At 37.6% G+C, this 17,370-nt stretch overlaps 1 protein-coding gene across 1 annotated transcript in view; it reads right to left on the bottom strand.

The window, feature by feature from the left end:
- SERPINA6 (serpin family A member 6) overlaps positions 1 to 8,101 on the bottom strand; it is a 76,222-nt gene extending 68,121 nt beyond the window's left edge. The window contains exon 1 of the mRNA XM_072624382.1: positions 8,082 to 8,101. Coding sequence (XP_072480483.1) covers positions 8,082 to 8,086 — 5 coding nt within the window. The 5' untranslated portion in view covers positions 8,087 to 8,101. The remainder of the gene's footprint in view (positions 1 to 8,081) is intronic.
- Positions 8,102 to 17,370: the final 9,269 nt, after the last annotated feature.

The following is a 17,370-nucleotide window of genomic DNA, read 5'->3' as shown; positions in this document are numbered from 1 at the left end:
GCAGCTTCTGAATTTCCCCAACATTTTCATCAAACCAGGCTTGGTGTTTGAGAGTGTTCTGACCCAGATGAGCAAATGCAGTGCTGTACACCAAATCTCTGAAAGTTGCCCACTGTAAGTTGGTTCAACTTTCTCTCCAAGTTAGCAACAAACTGTTCAAACTCAGAGAAGAGCTCTAATTTGTTGACATTAATTTTTCTGGTAGTCATTTTGCCTTGGGGATGGCACTTTTGATGATGTGAATATTTAACTTGGAAAGGATAAGTCTATCTATGATCAGTCCAGTACTCTGCACCATACATTGCCTTTGTCACTCTCACATCTTGTCTGTCTCTCCTCCTTACCATCACAATAGGTGCCAATGTTTAGATGCCCATGTTTTCTGTGAGGGTGCATCCATGAAGTTTTATTGTGGTTAGGTAAATGGAAGACAGTGTTGGTGATGAGAAGGTCATGAAACGCACAAGTCTTCAGCAGTAAATGACCATTGCTGTTGCTGTTTCCAACTCCATTCTTCCCTAGGACTCCCTGCCAAATCTGGTAGTCTGAGCCTACTCTAGCATGATAAGTTCTAGAATTATAAGCTTGTCCTCTTTTGGCACATTGATGATAAGGGTCTCTAGGTCTTCATAAAATTTTTCTTTGACCTCATCAGGGTTCATCATGGTGGGTGGTAACATAGGCATTGATAATGGTGGCATGATGTTTTCCTGCAAGTGGTAATCGCATTGTCATGAGCCTGTCATTCACTCCTTTTGGCAGGCATACTAGCTTGCTGACTAGATTAGTTTTGATTGCAAAACCTTTGCCAGCTTTATAGCACTCCCCTTCACTGTGGCCACTCCAGAAAAATGTGTATCCAGTGCCAGTTTCACTAAGCTGGCCTTCATTTGCCTGTCTTGTTTCACTCAGGGCTGGTATTTGGATGTGATACCTGTTGAGTTCTCTTGAAACAAGAGCAGTTCATCTTTCAGGTCTACTGGATTTTGTGTTGTCTATAGAGATGTATATTTTTGGACAATGAGACTATGTGGTTTCATTTTGTTTGAACATCCTTATTTGTAATAAGGGTTTTTTCCCCCTTTTCTTGTTCTTAGTTAATTTGGGATATAGGTGAGAGGGAAATAGTAATATCCTCCAAAAAAGAGAATCATTGTAATGTTTTTAAATGTATAGAAGGAAGTTCAGAATGCATAGATAAGCTAGACAGTTTTGAAAGTAATGTGCTAAGCTTATTTCCTTTTTTAAAAGGCAAACAGTATGAAATGGAAATTCATGGTTTCATATAGAATTCTCTTTTTGGGTTCTGGTGTGTGAGTGTGTGTGTGTGTGTGTGTGTGTGTGTGTGTGTGTGTGTGTGTGTGTGAAAATGCTCTTTTGGGGTATTTAAATTTCATTATTAAGAAGAAACTTTTTTAAGAAAGAGAAGGAAAGGAAGACATGATGAGGTTTTCTCCACCTGTCATGCTATATGGCAAGGAGCAAAGGTAGGACATACTACCCTGTTGGTTATGAGTAAGGAAGGGTAAGATGATAAGACAGGAATGGAAGTGAGATGCTTACTTGACTAGGAGTGGACTGGAGCCAGCTGGAGAAAATGAAAGTGTGGGATAAGTGTGGGAAGAAATGTGTAGGATAAGTTCAGGTCAAACTAGTTGATTCAGTTGATGAGAGCAAGTAAGACCCAGTCTACAACTCCTTTCTCTTCAGTGCTTCCCTAGAGTACTGTCATGAGACAAGCCCCTGCTCCCTTTACCTGCTTTATCACTTTCCTTCCTGATTCCCTTCCAAACAGGAAAGAAGAAGGGTGGGGAGAGAGAAAAAGGAAAGAAGTAAAATCAATGTGATTGCAGACTCTCATATGCTTCTTCAGTGTTGTATCAGTAAGCATCCCAACATACACAGGGGTTCTGCTATCAGAGGTTCTTTGATCTGCTTTTGTAAAAGGAAAGGCAACTTCTGAGGGGTTAACAATCTCCTTTAATCAAGAACGTATATCATTCACCTAGGTCAGGGGAAAAAGTCAGCACCCTGAATTTCAGAGAAAATACAGAAAAATGAAAGATCAACTGACATGGCTTCCAACCATCTGACCATACATATATCACAAATCAACAGACAGGTTCAACTGTCTGACCATAGTCACCAGAGAGGGAAGCACCAACATTTGGGGGCTCTTTGGTGGCTTCCTAGAGTCTCATCTGTCCAAACAAACACTTCCAGTCAGTAAACCCCAAAGTAAAACCCTAACTCAGAGTATTTATACATTTTTTAGAGTCAGAGAGCATCATAACCCTTGAGAACCAGTTCCTCATTAACAAAAGGTATGGGCCTTCCTACAAATCTTCTTTAATCAAACTCCCCTTAATGGGCAGGCCCATTCATGGGTGGGGAAGATCTTTAATCACATTAAAATAATTGACAATACAAATATATATATAGTTTCTAGTTAAAGAAACTCTTGTTTCTTTACTACTAATAAAGACTCTTGGTTGATAAAGCAAGATTTGATCAGAGACACTTGATTATACTAAAACAAGAACAGCAAAAAATTCTACTTTGCTTGCCATCACAAAGTTCTACTGAATTTTCTACGACACTTGACATCACTGATAAATTGCATGACCATTAACTGTAAACTATTAATCCTATAATTTTTTTGTGGCTAAAATTGAGGGAAGCAGCTGAGTGAAATGAGGACATTGTGAAGACTTCTCATAATAAAGTATGGGGAATATTGTATCTTCTAAATAAAATTTCTTATCCATAAGACCTCTCTCTCTGGATGCCTGATTTCTAGGAATCCAGGGCTTGTGGGTAGTTAAGGCCCTTTCCCTCCCTTCTCTCTGTGAGAGTGCTACCTGAACACTGGTATTTTTACCAAATAAGGACATAATGGATTGTAACCAAAACTTGGAAGTTATTCAAATCTCTCTTTGTTGGATACTATGGCCACATCAGCTAAGCTCCCTCTTCTCCCTCTTCTTCCCCTTCTTTTTACTTTAGTTGTACATCAGCAGTTAGTTAGGTGTTAGATAAGGAAGTGTGTTTGGATAGGTGGATCCTGGTTACCTGATTTCGCAGGTCTTGTCTAGTTTTTCACGCTTAGACTGTAAGCCTGCCTCTCAGTCAATGGAGAGGTGGTGTAGAGGGCCAGGGCGGAGTGTGGTTGACACAATCAGCATAGACCTTCGGGGAAACTGTTCTTTGAGACTGTGCTCTTTATCATCCAGAATGGCTCTCCATGCCCCCCAGATGTTGCTGTCCCAGCGAGACAAACAAGAGAATTACAGAAAAACAAGGAATATGTAAAATAGATGCCCTCTGGGCTCACAGTCTGATTAAATCAGTCTTATCAGACTGATTAAATCACTAGGGCAGGAGATAAGCAGAATGTCACCTAGGCTTGCAGTTTCTGTCTATAAATACCCGGACCCTCAGATCAATAAACAGAGCTGGTCTTTCTTCTTCACCACATCAGTGAGCCTTGTGGGGACACAGGCCATCTGCTACAAGGTGGGATATTCTCTGTATTATGGTATATGATGGTGCTTTGTTCTCTGTAAGCTGCTTCTTTCCATTAGCCCTGTCCTGGTGGAGGGATGCCCTTTTCTCGCAAGAATTGAATAAAACACTTTCTGTTCTTACTTCAAGAAGCCTCTTTATTTCCTAAAATTTTAGATAAAGGTCTTGTACCCCATACACAGGGAAAAGGGAAGGATGAGTGCTTGATATAATTTTCCATTAAAAAAATATTTCTGAGTATATTCCAGAGTATAATTCCTAGGTTGTCTTTGAACCCAGAGAGTAAGAAAGCAAAGAAATAAGCCTGAGTAGCTGAAGGGGTGGGAGAGGAGAGGACAGGAATCTCTTTAGCTGTTCCAACACTGCATCTATCCTAGTACATGACATATACCTGCATCATCACATGCCCCCTTCACAAGTAATAATTTGTATAGGATAAATATAAATTAGATTTGGGTAAGTCTACAATTAGATCCTGACTGTTTGAATTCAGTCAATCAGTCGATAAACCTTTATTAAATGCTTACTATATCCCAGGCACTATGCTAAGCACTAAGGATACAAAAAGAAGCAAGACAGTCCCTGCTCTCAAGGAATCCACAATCCAATGGGGAGAAAACAAGCAAACAAATATATACAAAGGAAACTATGTACAGAATCCATGGTAAATAAATAGAAAGAAGGCACTAGAATTAAGAGGGGTTAGGGAAGGCTTCAATAAGGAAGATGGGATTTTAATTGGGAGTTAAAGGAAGCCAGGGAAGCCAGCAGGTAGAGATGAAGAAAGAGAATATTCTAGGCACAGGGGATACCCAGAAAAAATTCTGAGAGCTGGAATATCTTGTACATGGAAATAGCAAAGACATCAGTATCACCAGTTCAAAGAGCATGTCATGGATAATGTTATAAGAAGACTGAGAAGGTAGGTGGGGACTAGGTTATGAAGGGCTTTGAATGACAAACAGAATATTTTATATTAAATGCTGAAGGCTACAGGGAAACACTGGAGTTTATTGAGTGGTAAGGTAACATGGTCAGACCTGTGCTTTAGGAAACTCACCTTGTTGGTTGAGTGGAGGATAGATTGGAATAAGGAAAGTTGAGGCAGGAAGACTTACCAGCCAGCCATGGCAATAGTCCAGTCATGAGGTGATGAGGGCTTCACTAGTGGTAGCAGTGTAAAAGGGGAATATTTGGGAGATATTGCAAAGGTGAAATTAATAGACCTTGGCAACAGTTTGGATATGGTGGGTGAGAGAGAATGAGGATGACATCTGGGTTGTGACCCTGAGGAACTGGGAGGATGGTGTTGATCTATCAAGTAATAGGGAATTATGATGTTTAAAAGGTTCAAGAGAGATAGTTTCTAGGTTAATTATTCATTTTAATAATCATAGTAGTAATAATTAATCAAAGGAGTCAGTGACACTCTTGAATGCCAAAGACCTCTCATGAAACCCACTCATTACTTACATGCCCTTGGAAAAGTGGGAATTCCTAAGGGTGGCAATCAACTCTGATTGACTGACAAGTAATGAGAGAGAATGAACATTACAATGAAAGGTGGACCTATTTTAATGAAGGACTGAGAGGCTAGATTTTGATCATGTCATTTACTTCCAAACTACCCCCAGATTTGGGCAATCTAATCAAAGAATTTGTCCCCACCCAAATCTGAGTAGAACACAAGGGACTTCCTCACCTGGGTGGGGTCTGCAAACAAGATTGAGGAAAAAGTCAGTTCAATGTCATTATCAGTAGTGCCTTTCAGATGTTGGCTTAGCCTGGTACAGACTAAGATTTCAGAAAGGGATACATCTTATGTCTTCCCAATATTAAGAATTAGCTATTTAATAATCATTTCTCTCAGAAGGTAGGAAGAAGCAGGGTTTGGGAAGAAAGATAATGAGTTTGGTTTTACATAGGTTGTATTTATGATGTCTACTGGACATCTAATTCAAGATGTCTGAAAGGCAATTGGAGATACAAGATTGGAAATCAACAGAAAGATTGGGGCAGGATGGGTAGATTTAAGAATTGTCATCACAGAGATGATAATTAAATCCATGGGAGCTATTGAGATCACCAAGTGGAATGCTGTGGAAGGAGAGGAGAAAGGGTTCAGGACAGAACCCTGAGGAACACCTATAGTTAAAGGGCATGATCTGAATGAAGATCCAGAAAAGAAAACAGAGAAGGGGTGGTCAGATAGGCAGGAGAAGAACCAGATGAAAATTTACACTGTGCATCTTCACTGGGCTAGAACTAATCACCATATTTTCGGTAAATATAATTTCAAATAATGTGAATTCAAATACAGAAATTGGGACCTAACTATACTAGCTACATACATCAAAAGGATGTTTGGAACTTGTAATCTCATAGGGCAGAGAGGAAAAGAGAGACAGGTATTTGCACTCCTGATACCTATGTGAGCTTAGACAATTTATTTAATCTCCCTAAGCTTCATTTTTCCCTATCCATAAAGTGAAGGAGTTAATCTGGATAGTACCAGAGGTCCCTTCTAGCTCCTTTACATGTATTCTTATGATTTCTCCTAGAAAAAGACTTCCACCTTATCTCCTGCCACTAAGGAATTGTTGCAAGGAGGAGGCCTGATCCTTATCAGGGGGGTTTCAGAAGCATCAGGAAGTAGCCAAAGCACTGGTATATATTGTTAAGTAGTTTGGAGGAGAGCCAGGATGTTGTAGGTGTGCACTATTGGAGTGAGTGCTTGCTGAATGAGTGTTGTTGAGCATGGAGTGTATCCTGAGACTGTGTATTTTAGAACTGCCCTGAAGAGTGAAAATAAGAATGAGTTAGTGCCAAGGTTAGGAGTCTAGATCCATGTGTAGAGGCCAAGGCCCCTGAAGTTACGGTATGGTCTGAGAAGCATGTGTGAATTCAGAAGCTCGGAAAGGAGAGGATTTGTGCCTTCGAGAATGGCATCCCTTATGTAGTGTATATCAAAGTGAAGCTAGAAATGTTGGCAGGGGAAAAGTTAGATTTTGTCTAGTACTGATTCTTAGTCACGGCCAGGTGAACTCACTTTCAGGTGGAGGAGGGAGAGCAACATAACAAGAAAAGGCAGGCAGATAAAAATCTTTGTGGTTACTTGCAAATTGTGTGCACATCCTGTGCTTATTTCTATGGCCATGACAACTAGAATCACGAGCATTTCCTCTTCTGCCTCCCACAAGATGTCTTCTTCCCTGCCTCTTTTGTAATCCACTTGAATCTCCACAGAAGTGAGCATATTTTAGCTACGTCAGTGCAGAACACAGGGACCAAAACTGGTGAATCTGAATCAGAAACCCATGGCAGGAGACTCCAGAGGGTAGTTTCCTGGATTTTCATAGATAAGATATAGAGTTAGAAGGAATTTGAGAGTTCAACCCTCTCATTTTAAAGATGCAGTCCAAAGGGAGGAGTGACTTACTCAAGTTCACTGAGGTAGTAAATGGTAGAGCTAGGATTTGAATCTAGGTTCCCTGATTCCAAACACAGCCCTATTTTCACACTATACTGCTTGCTTCATACCATACCATATTAGCAGGTTCTGAAATCTTAGAATTCAGTGAAGCCACTTAAAGAAAGTTGAAAGTTGAAATATGCACAGTATATAGGCCTTCCTGAAATAAGTTATTGTTATATATTTTGAATCTTCTCCTATGTTCTGCTGTATACATGACATGTTTTTTTCTTTTCTTATTTTATATTTAGGTTTATAATGTTTCTTTTTCTTTTCTTATTATGTATTTAAGCTTCAGGATTTGTCTAAAATTTAAAATTTTTTTTTAAAAAAGAAAGTTGAAAGAAACCATAATGGATGAGACCAGGAAAGGTAGCTGGCTACGTATCAGCTTTGAAATTCTCCTGAAAAGAATTCCTGGTCAAAAGGAAAGTATGAGGGGTTAAACAAAAGAACAACTCTCCCAGTTTTACTCCAGCAATGAGGCAGGAAAAGTATCAAATTGAACATTAATCAAGAAATCCAAACAGAAACATCAGCGAATTCTTTCATCCAGCCAAAGAATGCACAAAAAGATATCTAGAAGCCTTAGACACCATAGAGAGGTACCACAGAAGCACTCCCATAGAAGCCAGGACCAGCACAGTTAAGAAGACCAGAAACCTGTAGTACCACCCTGAACAAGGAAATATACAGTAGCATCCTGACCAAGAAAAGCCTTACAGCAGAAAGAACCCCTCCCCCAGCACACTGATCAAGAAAACTGTAGGGAGGACAGAAGGCTACCTTACAGTACCATGGCAACAGGGGAAGCCCCAGATGGGATAGAAATGGCAGCATCCTAACTGGGGAAGTTCTCAGGGTGAACAGAAGATAACGCAGCTCACTGACCAAGAAATCGGCAGGAGAGGAAAAACACTCTCCAAGGCTCTGATAAAGGACGTGTCAAAGATGTCAGAGACCACCCAATACCATGATCACATCATGACTTCCACTTTCTGGCCATGATCCTCATCTCCCTTCCATCAAACCTTTGGATTCCATCTTTGAGTCTCCTGGCTCTGAAAAGTGGACTTTTACTTACTTCATCTTGGCCAAGACCCAGACTTCATTGCCACTCCCAAGTCATCTCCTCACCATGCTGCAAAGGGTGCTCCCTCTCACTTCCTAGCACCATTTTATGTGTATGTAATCTTCATCCTTTAGAATATAAGCTGCTTGAAGGCAGGGACTCTTGCTTGCTTGTATATGTCTTCCTAGTGCTTAGCATGATATCTTGTACAAAATAAATGTTTGATAAATTCCTCTCTGTCTCTGTCTGTCTCTGTCTCTCTCCTTCCTATCTGTATTTCCTTCAATCTGATCAAGAAAACTCTGGGGAGGACAAAAAAAAAAACCCAAGCACCAGAGGTCCTGGGGGAGGACAAAAATGACTCAGCAGCCTGTTCAAAGAAGCCCCAGGGGAGACAAATGGAAACCCAGTGCCTTGATCAGGAATAGATAATTATAGACCTCTGTACAGAGTCAGTGAAGCCTAACAGTGCTCTGAGCTTAAACAAGAAAAATATGAGCCAGAGAAACAGGAACCTAGGAAAAGAAGGGAAGGAACAAACAAGGACTGGATATTCCATCTAAGAGTTTAGGAAAGGAACAGAGTATGACCCTGGCACAAACTCTCATATCAAAAACTAAAGCTAGAGATATGAATAAACAAAAGACACTAAATATCAAGAAGAAATATTGTGGGTCAAGAATTACCAAGAGGAAAACCCAGAAAAGAGTAACTCCACAACAATGCCAAGCAAAATGTCACAGATGAAAATGGTTTAGGCAAAAGGACTACAAAAGTACCTGGAAGATGTAAACCAAAAGATAAAAAATGAAATTATAAATTAAATGAGAGCTAAATTGCATAGAATTAGGAGAATGAATAAACTTAGAACAGGAGGTGGTAAACTTTATCCAAATAACAGACTCTCTGAAAATTAGAGTAGAATATACTGAAATCAATAAGTATAAGATAAGAAATATTGGAACAAAATCCAAAGGTTGAAAAAAAAATAGAAAGAAATATAAACATCCGTTATCAAAAGCAGTTGACCTGAAAAACATGTCAAGGAGAAATCATCTAAAACTCATCTAACTGCCTGAAAACTTTAACCAAAAAAAAAAAAAGCTTGGATACCATATTTCGAGAAATCATGAAAGAAAACTGCTCAGATTTATTAGAACTGGAGAACAAAATGAAAAATGTTTTAAATCCATTGGTTACCTCCTGAAAGAAACCCCAAAAGGAAAGATCCCAGGAATGTCATAGATAAAATCCAAAGCTTCTAGTTCAAAAAGAAAATATAATAAGCAGCCAGAAAAGAATTCAATTACCAAAGAAGTATAGGCAGGATCATACAAAATTTGGCAACTACTACTATTAAAGAAGAAAATATCTGGAATACAACATTCTAAAAGGCAAATCTGATCTTGGTAACTAAACCAGGAAGAGATAAAGCAAAGAAAGAAAACATAGACAAATATCCCTAATATGTATAAATGAAAAAAAAAAAGATTTTTTTTTTTAAAGAGGCTACAGCAACAAATTTAGAAGACTTTACATTATGATCAGGTTGAATTTATACCAGGAATTCAAGGTTGGTTCAATATTAGGAAAACAACATAGAATATTAATAGCAAAAGCAATAATGATTATATCAATAGATATGAGACATACATTTTCAGACAGGGCCAGTGTGTGGATTTGTTTTGCCTATTTATTTGTTACATAAGAAGGGCATTTTGGGACAGAGGAGGAATTGGCAGAAGATGAGTCTAGTTGTAAGGATGCCAAAGAAAAGAGAGAGAGACATAGACAGAGACAGAGATTAAATGATGTGACATTTTAAAAGTCTGAGAGACAACTTCTAGGTAATTAATTATTTTAATGTTAACTATTAATAAAAGGAATGGTTGTTTGGCCATTGCTCTCAGACCAAAGATGACTCATGGTGATAGGCTCAGAGTTCATACACCATTGGAAGAGAGGGTGTTCCTGAGGATGGCAATCAACTCTGATTGGCCAACAATTAATGAGAGAATGAATGTTAAAATGAAAGGTGGAACCACTCCAATGATGGATTGAAGGAATGTAACCTTGATTGTGTCATTTATTTCTAAATTTCCCAACCTTGAGCAATCTAATAAAAGAATTTATCCCCACCTAAACCTGACTAGAACGTAGTATGTACAAATTCACCTAGATAAGATGGTCTAGGTGAGGAACATTTTTGGTAGAGGTCAGTAATGTCCTTCAATGGCTGGGCTTTGAAAAAGGAAATAGGGCAGGGAAAAATCCTGGATCTCCTCCATAATTGGTTATTTTTCTCTATGAGCATCAATAAAGTATTTTAAAAAGTGCAAAAGAGGGGGAAAAAAAGAGGTTCAGAGTGTTAAGAAACCAGTAGGTATAGTGGATATTCAAAGTTTCTTACAAAATACTCTTTCTCTGTTCTTATTGTTACATGGAAATGCTCATGTTGGTACATACTGAGTTCAGGATAACAACCCTCCCCCCAAAATAAAGTAAAATAATATAAAATGAGATGGGTGTCTTAAATAATTTTGAAGCACTGATGGCCAAATTTAGACTGGAATTTCAAAAGTGTGGTTTGTTTGTTTGTTTGTTTTTTAGTTTTATGGTATGAACTCAACTGGCAGACAAACTACACCAAAACAGAGCAATTCAAAAAAAGTCATTTACCATAGCTATCAAGAAACAACACATTCTTCCACAATATTTGATAGAATCTGTAACAATATTTAAGGCCTGAACAAACCAATAGTATACTTCAGCTGTTGCCATGGTAAGAACCATAGGAAATAAAATAAAACTATCAAGGAATACTCCTAATAAAAGAGAAAATAGAAAAGGAATAGGAAAACAACTATGGAGAAATGATTTGAGAAAGCTACTGAAGAACTGTAGAGAGGCACTGAGGGATTATAAAATAAAAGCTAGTTGATACTCAAAATAGATTGGGCGCCTTGCTAGATAGAACATGGAGACTAAAGTCAGGAAGACATATTCTTGAGTGAGTTCAAATCTGGCCTCAGACACTTAGTAGCAATGTGACCCTTCAGAAGTCATTCAATCTTGTTGCCTTAGTTTTCTCATCTGTAAAATGAGCGGGAGAAGGAAATGGCAAACCACTCCAGTATCTTTGCCAAGAAAACCTCAAATGGGGTCACAAAGAGTCAGACACAACTGAAACAACTGAACACCACCACTCACAGTAGAAAACAAACTCCATGTAGACCAAATTAAAAACAACAAAAAAGGAAATGTATAGAAAGGAATATCGACAACAAAAGTATATTAGGAATTCTAGATTTCCCTAATTAGCAACTGAAAACAAAAATCAAAATGTTAAAATGATACAAGGACACAAAGCAGTATAAAGAACTAAGTAAACAATTGAACATCATTCAGACCCTTTTCTACAGAGTTTTGAGAAGAAGAAAGAGGAAGAGGAGGAGCAGAAAGAAGAAGAAAACCCCAAGATACAGGATGTGAAAAATTTCTGGTTGTCTATATGGTCACACTAAATCCAACACAACAAAAAATCAAGGTGGATCAAATAAGATACAGAAAACTTATGCACTGTTAATACATGGACAACAGAAAGGAAAGCAAATCAGGTCTAATAAGCTCCATAATTATTGCTTCAAATGCTTCTAGGTGGACCATAAATTACTGGTGAAGCACTTTACTAGCTTCCTCTCACACGCAAGTCTATCTTTTTTTTAATATGTAATAAATTTATTTTACATTCCAGGTTTTCTTATTTAATTGCAAAGAAACTGAAGAATTCAATCTAATCCAATCCAATTTAATAAACATTTATTAAGTGCTTACCATGTGTCAGGTACTTTGCTAAATGCTGGGGATAATAAAAAGACAGTCTCTGCTCTCAAGGAGCTTACAATCTCATGGAACTCTCACCCTACACATATAAAGAGGCAGGAAAACAGGGTAGGGAGGAGAAAACAGCATAGACTGTATCTGTCTTTTATTTATTTTTAGTTTTCAACATTCACTTTTGCAAGATTTTGAGTTCCAAATTCCCTCCCTCTACATTTCCTTCTCCCGAAGACGGCATACAATCTAATATAGGCTATACGTGTACAATCATATTAAATATATTTCCACATTAGCCATCTGAAAGAAGAAACAGAACAAAAGGGAAAAACCATGAGAAAGAGAAAGAAAAAAAAGAGAAAATAGTAGGCTTCGATCTGCATTCTGATTCCATAGTTCTTTCTTTGGATGTGGACAGCATTTTTCATCATGAGTCTTTTCAAATTGTCTTAGATCATTGATTTGCTGAGAAGAGCTAAGTCTATCTGAGCTGATCATCGCACAATGTTGCTGTTATTACATCCAATGTTCTCCTGGTTCTACTCACTTCACTCAGCATCAGTTCATGTAAGTTTTTCCAGGTTTTTCTGAAATCTGCCTGTTTATCATTTCTTATAGAACAGTATTCCATTACATTCATCTACCACAACTTGTTCAGCCATTCCCCAACTGATGGGCTTCCCCTCAGTTTCCAATTCTTTGCCACCACAAAAAGAGCTGCTACAAATATTTTTGTATATGTGGGTCCTTTTCCCTTCTTTACAATCTCTTTGGGATACAGATCTAGTAGTGATATGGTTGGATCAAAGGGTATATACGGTTTTATAGCCCTTTGGGTATAGTTCCAAATTACTCTCCAGAACAGCTGGATCAATTCATAACTCCACCAATAATGCATTAGTGTTCCAGTTTTCCCACATCTTCTCCAACATTTGTCATTTTCCTTTTTTGTCATATTAACCAATCTGATAGGTGTGTGGTGGTACCTCAGGGTTGTTTTAATTTGCATTTCTCTAATCAATAGTGATTTAGAGCATTTTTTTCATATGACTATAGATGGCTTTGATCTCATTCTCTGAAAACTGCTTATTCATATATTTTGACCATTTATCAATTGAGGAATGATTTGTATTCTTATAAATTTGACTCTATTCTGTATTTGTTTTAGAAACGAGGCCTTTATCATGGATACTGGTTGTAAAAATTGCTTTCCAGCTTTCTGTTTCTCTTCTAATCTTGGTTGTATTGGCTTTGCTTGTGCAAAAACTTTTTAATTTAATGTAATTAAATTTATCCACTTTGCATTTCATAATGTTCTCTATCCCTTGTTTGGTCATAAATTCTTCCTTTCTCCATAGATCTGACAGCTAAACTATTCCTTGCTCAGGACCTAAAAACTTCCCAGTGGACTTTGGAGGCAAAACACCTTCCACATCCAGAGAAAGAATTATAGAATTGGATCTCAGAATGAAGCAGACCATTTTCTTTTGTGTTATGTTTTGTTTTGTTTTATGGTTTCTCCCATTCATTTTAATTCTTCTATTCAATATGACTAAGGTGAAATTGCATTTCATAGAAATGTATGTGTAGAACCTATATAAGGTTGCAAGCTATCTCAGGGAAGGAGTGGGAAGGGAAGGGGAAAGAAGAGGAGAGAGGGGGAAAAAATCTAAGATATATGGAAGTGATTGTAGAACACTAAAAACAAATTAACTATTAAAAAAGAGAAGAAGACTTTCCATATCGACCAGATTACAAATCCATTTGAGTACCATTGAGTAGTTAATGCTGGTAATGGTAATTCTGTGCAATAAAGTTCATTGATGTTGAGAAAAAACCTATTCCTTGCTCTCCTAATTTGCTTATGGTATCACCTTTTATGTCTAAATCATGTACCCATTTTGACCTTATTATGCGGTATAAGATGTTGGTCTGTGTCTAGTTTTTGCCATAATATTTTCCAGTTTTCCCAACAGTTTTTGTCAAATAATGAGTATTTATCCCAGAAGCTGGAATCTTTGGGTTTATCAAACAGGAGATTACCTTAGTCATTGCCTATTGTGTCCTTGTGTATCTAAGCTATTCCGCTGATCCTCCACTCTATTTCTTAACCAGTACCAAGTAACTGCATCTTTCTTAAAAGGAGATATCACATATTTACTACTAAAAGATGGTAACACCAAGGACCCCTATAAATATAGACCAACTGTTTGTTTATGTGCTTTCTACAAAGCAATATATTGATTGAGGAACAGAAAAGGAGTATCAAGAAGTCTTAACAGGTGTCAAGGGCAACTTACTATAGATTCAATAATTATTCAACAGTGCCCGAGGTACACATTTATGCTGTCTTTGTTCATAACTGCAAGGGCTTGACTAAGCCCCATATCCATTACTTATCATGTACTGCAAACATACAAAATAATACAGTGAAAATGTTAGCGTATTTGATGTTTACATGAAAAACTGTTCCCTATTTAAAGCACACCAACATGATGATGTTAAGAACAATTCACATAAAATATGTCATTTTTTAGGGAGGTAGTGTTTAACTAACCTTAAATCCTTAAATTTTAATTTTAAAATCCTTTAAAACCTTAAATCCACTAGAATGTTCCTAAACAGAAGCAAATATGGCTTCCAAATTAAAGAGGAGGTTAAACTAAAGTACCTTATTAATCACTTTATATACATGGGTGAATCGAGCTATATGGCCCCACAAGAAAAACAAACAAGCAAACATTAAACAGCATGCTCATCTCATGGAATCTTTCTCCAGTGATAGAAAAATGTCATTTGAACTTAATAAGTAGCCTAATGATGTCATGTTTGAATCTGAAGGTCACATTGAACCAACAGGTTCCAGACAAAATGCAATGAGCATTGAGATCAAGAAAGTTGACTGAATGTGCTAAGAGGTTTACTGGTATGGTACATATGCTCTGACCCCCACTACCTAAGGACTGAGAAGACCATATTCTCCCCTCAGGATTTTAGAGTGCCCAGGGGATAGGGATAATTTCATCTGTACTGTCATTGGTTCAAGCCACCATAAGCTCTATTCCTTCATTGTTAGGGGCTTATCACAAGTACTCTAATTTCATTTAGCCACATGACTAGTCTTTACAAAAGAATATTTACTTCAAAAAGATAGTGAAAGCATATACAAGACTAATAGTCATTCTTCAAAAGTGGTCAAAGGATACGAAAAAACAGTTTTCAAAAGAATTGCAAAGTATTCACAACCACATGAAAAAGTGCTCCAAATCACTAATCATAAGAGAAATGCAAATCAAAACTAATCTCAAGTTTTAAGATAGTCACACTAATACACTGTTGGTGGAGCTGTGAAATGGTATGACTATTTTGGACAGCATTTTGAAATTGTGCAAATAAAGTGACCAGGATGTCCATACCCTTTGAATCAGAGATTCTGTTACTGGGCTTATACCCCAAAGAAATTATTGATAAGAAAAAAGTCCCCATGTACATCAAAACGTTTATAGTAATACTTTTTATAATAGCAAAGAGTCAGAAGCAAAGTAGCTGCCCATCAGTTGGGGCATGACTAAACACTCTGTAGTATATGAACATACTGTGCTCTACGAAATGATGTATGTGATGAATACAGAGAATCCTGGAAAGATCTCGAGAACTGACGCAAAGTGAAGTAAGCAGAGCCAAGAAAACAAAAGACACAACTACAATGTAAACAGATAGAATAACCACACACCAAAAGCATCAAAAGTAAATGTAATAAAAATAAGGATCAAAATAATGGATTTTATTAATATTAATAATAAGATATTAATGAATATCTTAAATGAAGACATATGAGAAGCCATCCCCAACCCATCCCTTTATGGAGGTGGGAAGTCCACAGATATTACATTGCACGTTTTCAGACTTTTTCAATCTATCAATCACACTGATTTTTTTCTCTTTAAAAAAATACCGTTAGTTATATGGAATGACTTTCTGAGAAGGGGCTGGAAATAACTGTGTTATATAAGAAACAGAAATCAATAAAAAACTTATAAAAAAACAATATAAGAAGAGTAAGCATGGCTCCCTACTCTGCCCAGAACCTCAGGGACATACTCTTCCTTATACCACCTTACTTTCCAAGAAAGTAGGCTTGAGACTTAGCTCAGTTCCTAGATAACAATGGCCCCTTTATGATCATGGACCAGATGTAGCACAACTTCCAAATGAGCCATCTCAGTTACCACTGGGCAAGGGTCCCAGAGGTCACTCTCAAAGGTTGTTCTTTGGGGCATTGATGATGTGCTGGCTGAGAAACCCAGAGTCTGACTCCTATATTTCTCTGGCTTACTCTCCCAATCTTTCAAAACCCCCAAGGTCAGCCTGACCTTTTACTAAATGCCATGAGCTAAGTCACAAAATGAAGTTAAAAGAGAATGTAACAACAGAAGTAGCTGAAGTTGACAGGCCTTTTGGAATGCCTTTTCCAACATATGGTAAACCAATCAAAACCAGTTACAGAATGTCCACTTTCTCTCCAATGAGAGAAATCAGTTACAGAATGTCCACATTCTCTCCTTTATGCATCATCACAGTCTTCCTAGTTTCCCTTCATGGAAAGATACCATAGCAGATCCTTTGAGCATGCATCAGATGCTCATTACACTGGTATTTTGAAATACCAGAAGAAAACATGGAAAACAACAAACACTTATGCAATACCATCTAACTGCCCATAAGAATATAAGAAAAAAACAGAATAGGCTTCCTCAAAATGTAGTGAGTTCCTATCCCCAGAGATATGTAGTGACTTACCATGCCAATTTATGACTAGGGATTTGGAAAGTAGAGCCTTGGCAGTAGTGACCATACAGAGAAAGCAGTGTGCTTTGAGGGATAAGGGGAAACAATCAAAGACAATGGGCACAAAGCATTGGAATGAGAACTTGTAGATTGGAGTTGAAGTCCTGACTTTGTTATCTACTGGCTGGATAAATTTAGTCAAATCATGTCACCAATATGGGCTTTGATTTCTCCATCTATAGAAAGTGATCATCTTCCAGGGTGACTTCTACTTCTAATATTCTGCCTCTAGGCCAGAATCATAGGATCATAGATTTAGAGCTTGAATGGAACTAAGAGACCATGTAGCCCAACTTCTGCATTTTTACAAATCAGGAAACCTAGACCCAGGAAAGTTAAGTTATTTGCCCAAAGTCACACAGGGAATAAGCATCAGAGGCAAAATCTGAACCCAGTTCTTCTGACTCCAGACCCAAACTGTTTGAACCTGATAGTGTCTCTGATTATCAGAGCAGTGAATTATATGTTTGGTCTAAACAAATTGTAAGTATTTTAATGCTTTCCAGGATACCTAGTTTGTAGTTGGTATATCTATATCTATACACAAAATAATTCTATAATAATAATAAAATATATAGAAATAAACATATATAATGGAAAGGGAGAGGGGCATTGG

Source organism: Notamacropus eugenii, chromosome 7 (genome assembly GCF_028372415.1).
Source record: "Notamacropus eugenii isolate mMacEug1 chromosome 7, mMacEug1.pri_v2, whole genome shotgun sequence".
NCBI lineage: Eukaryota > Metazoa > Chordata > Mammalia > Diprotodontia > Macropodidae > Notamacropus > Notamacropus eugenii.
Note: the sequence above shows the minus strand (reverse complement) of the source record. Positions and strands in the feature narration are given on the sequence as shown.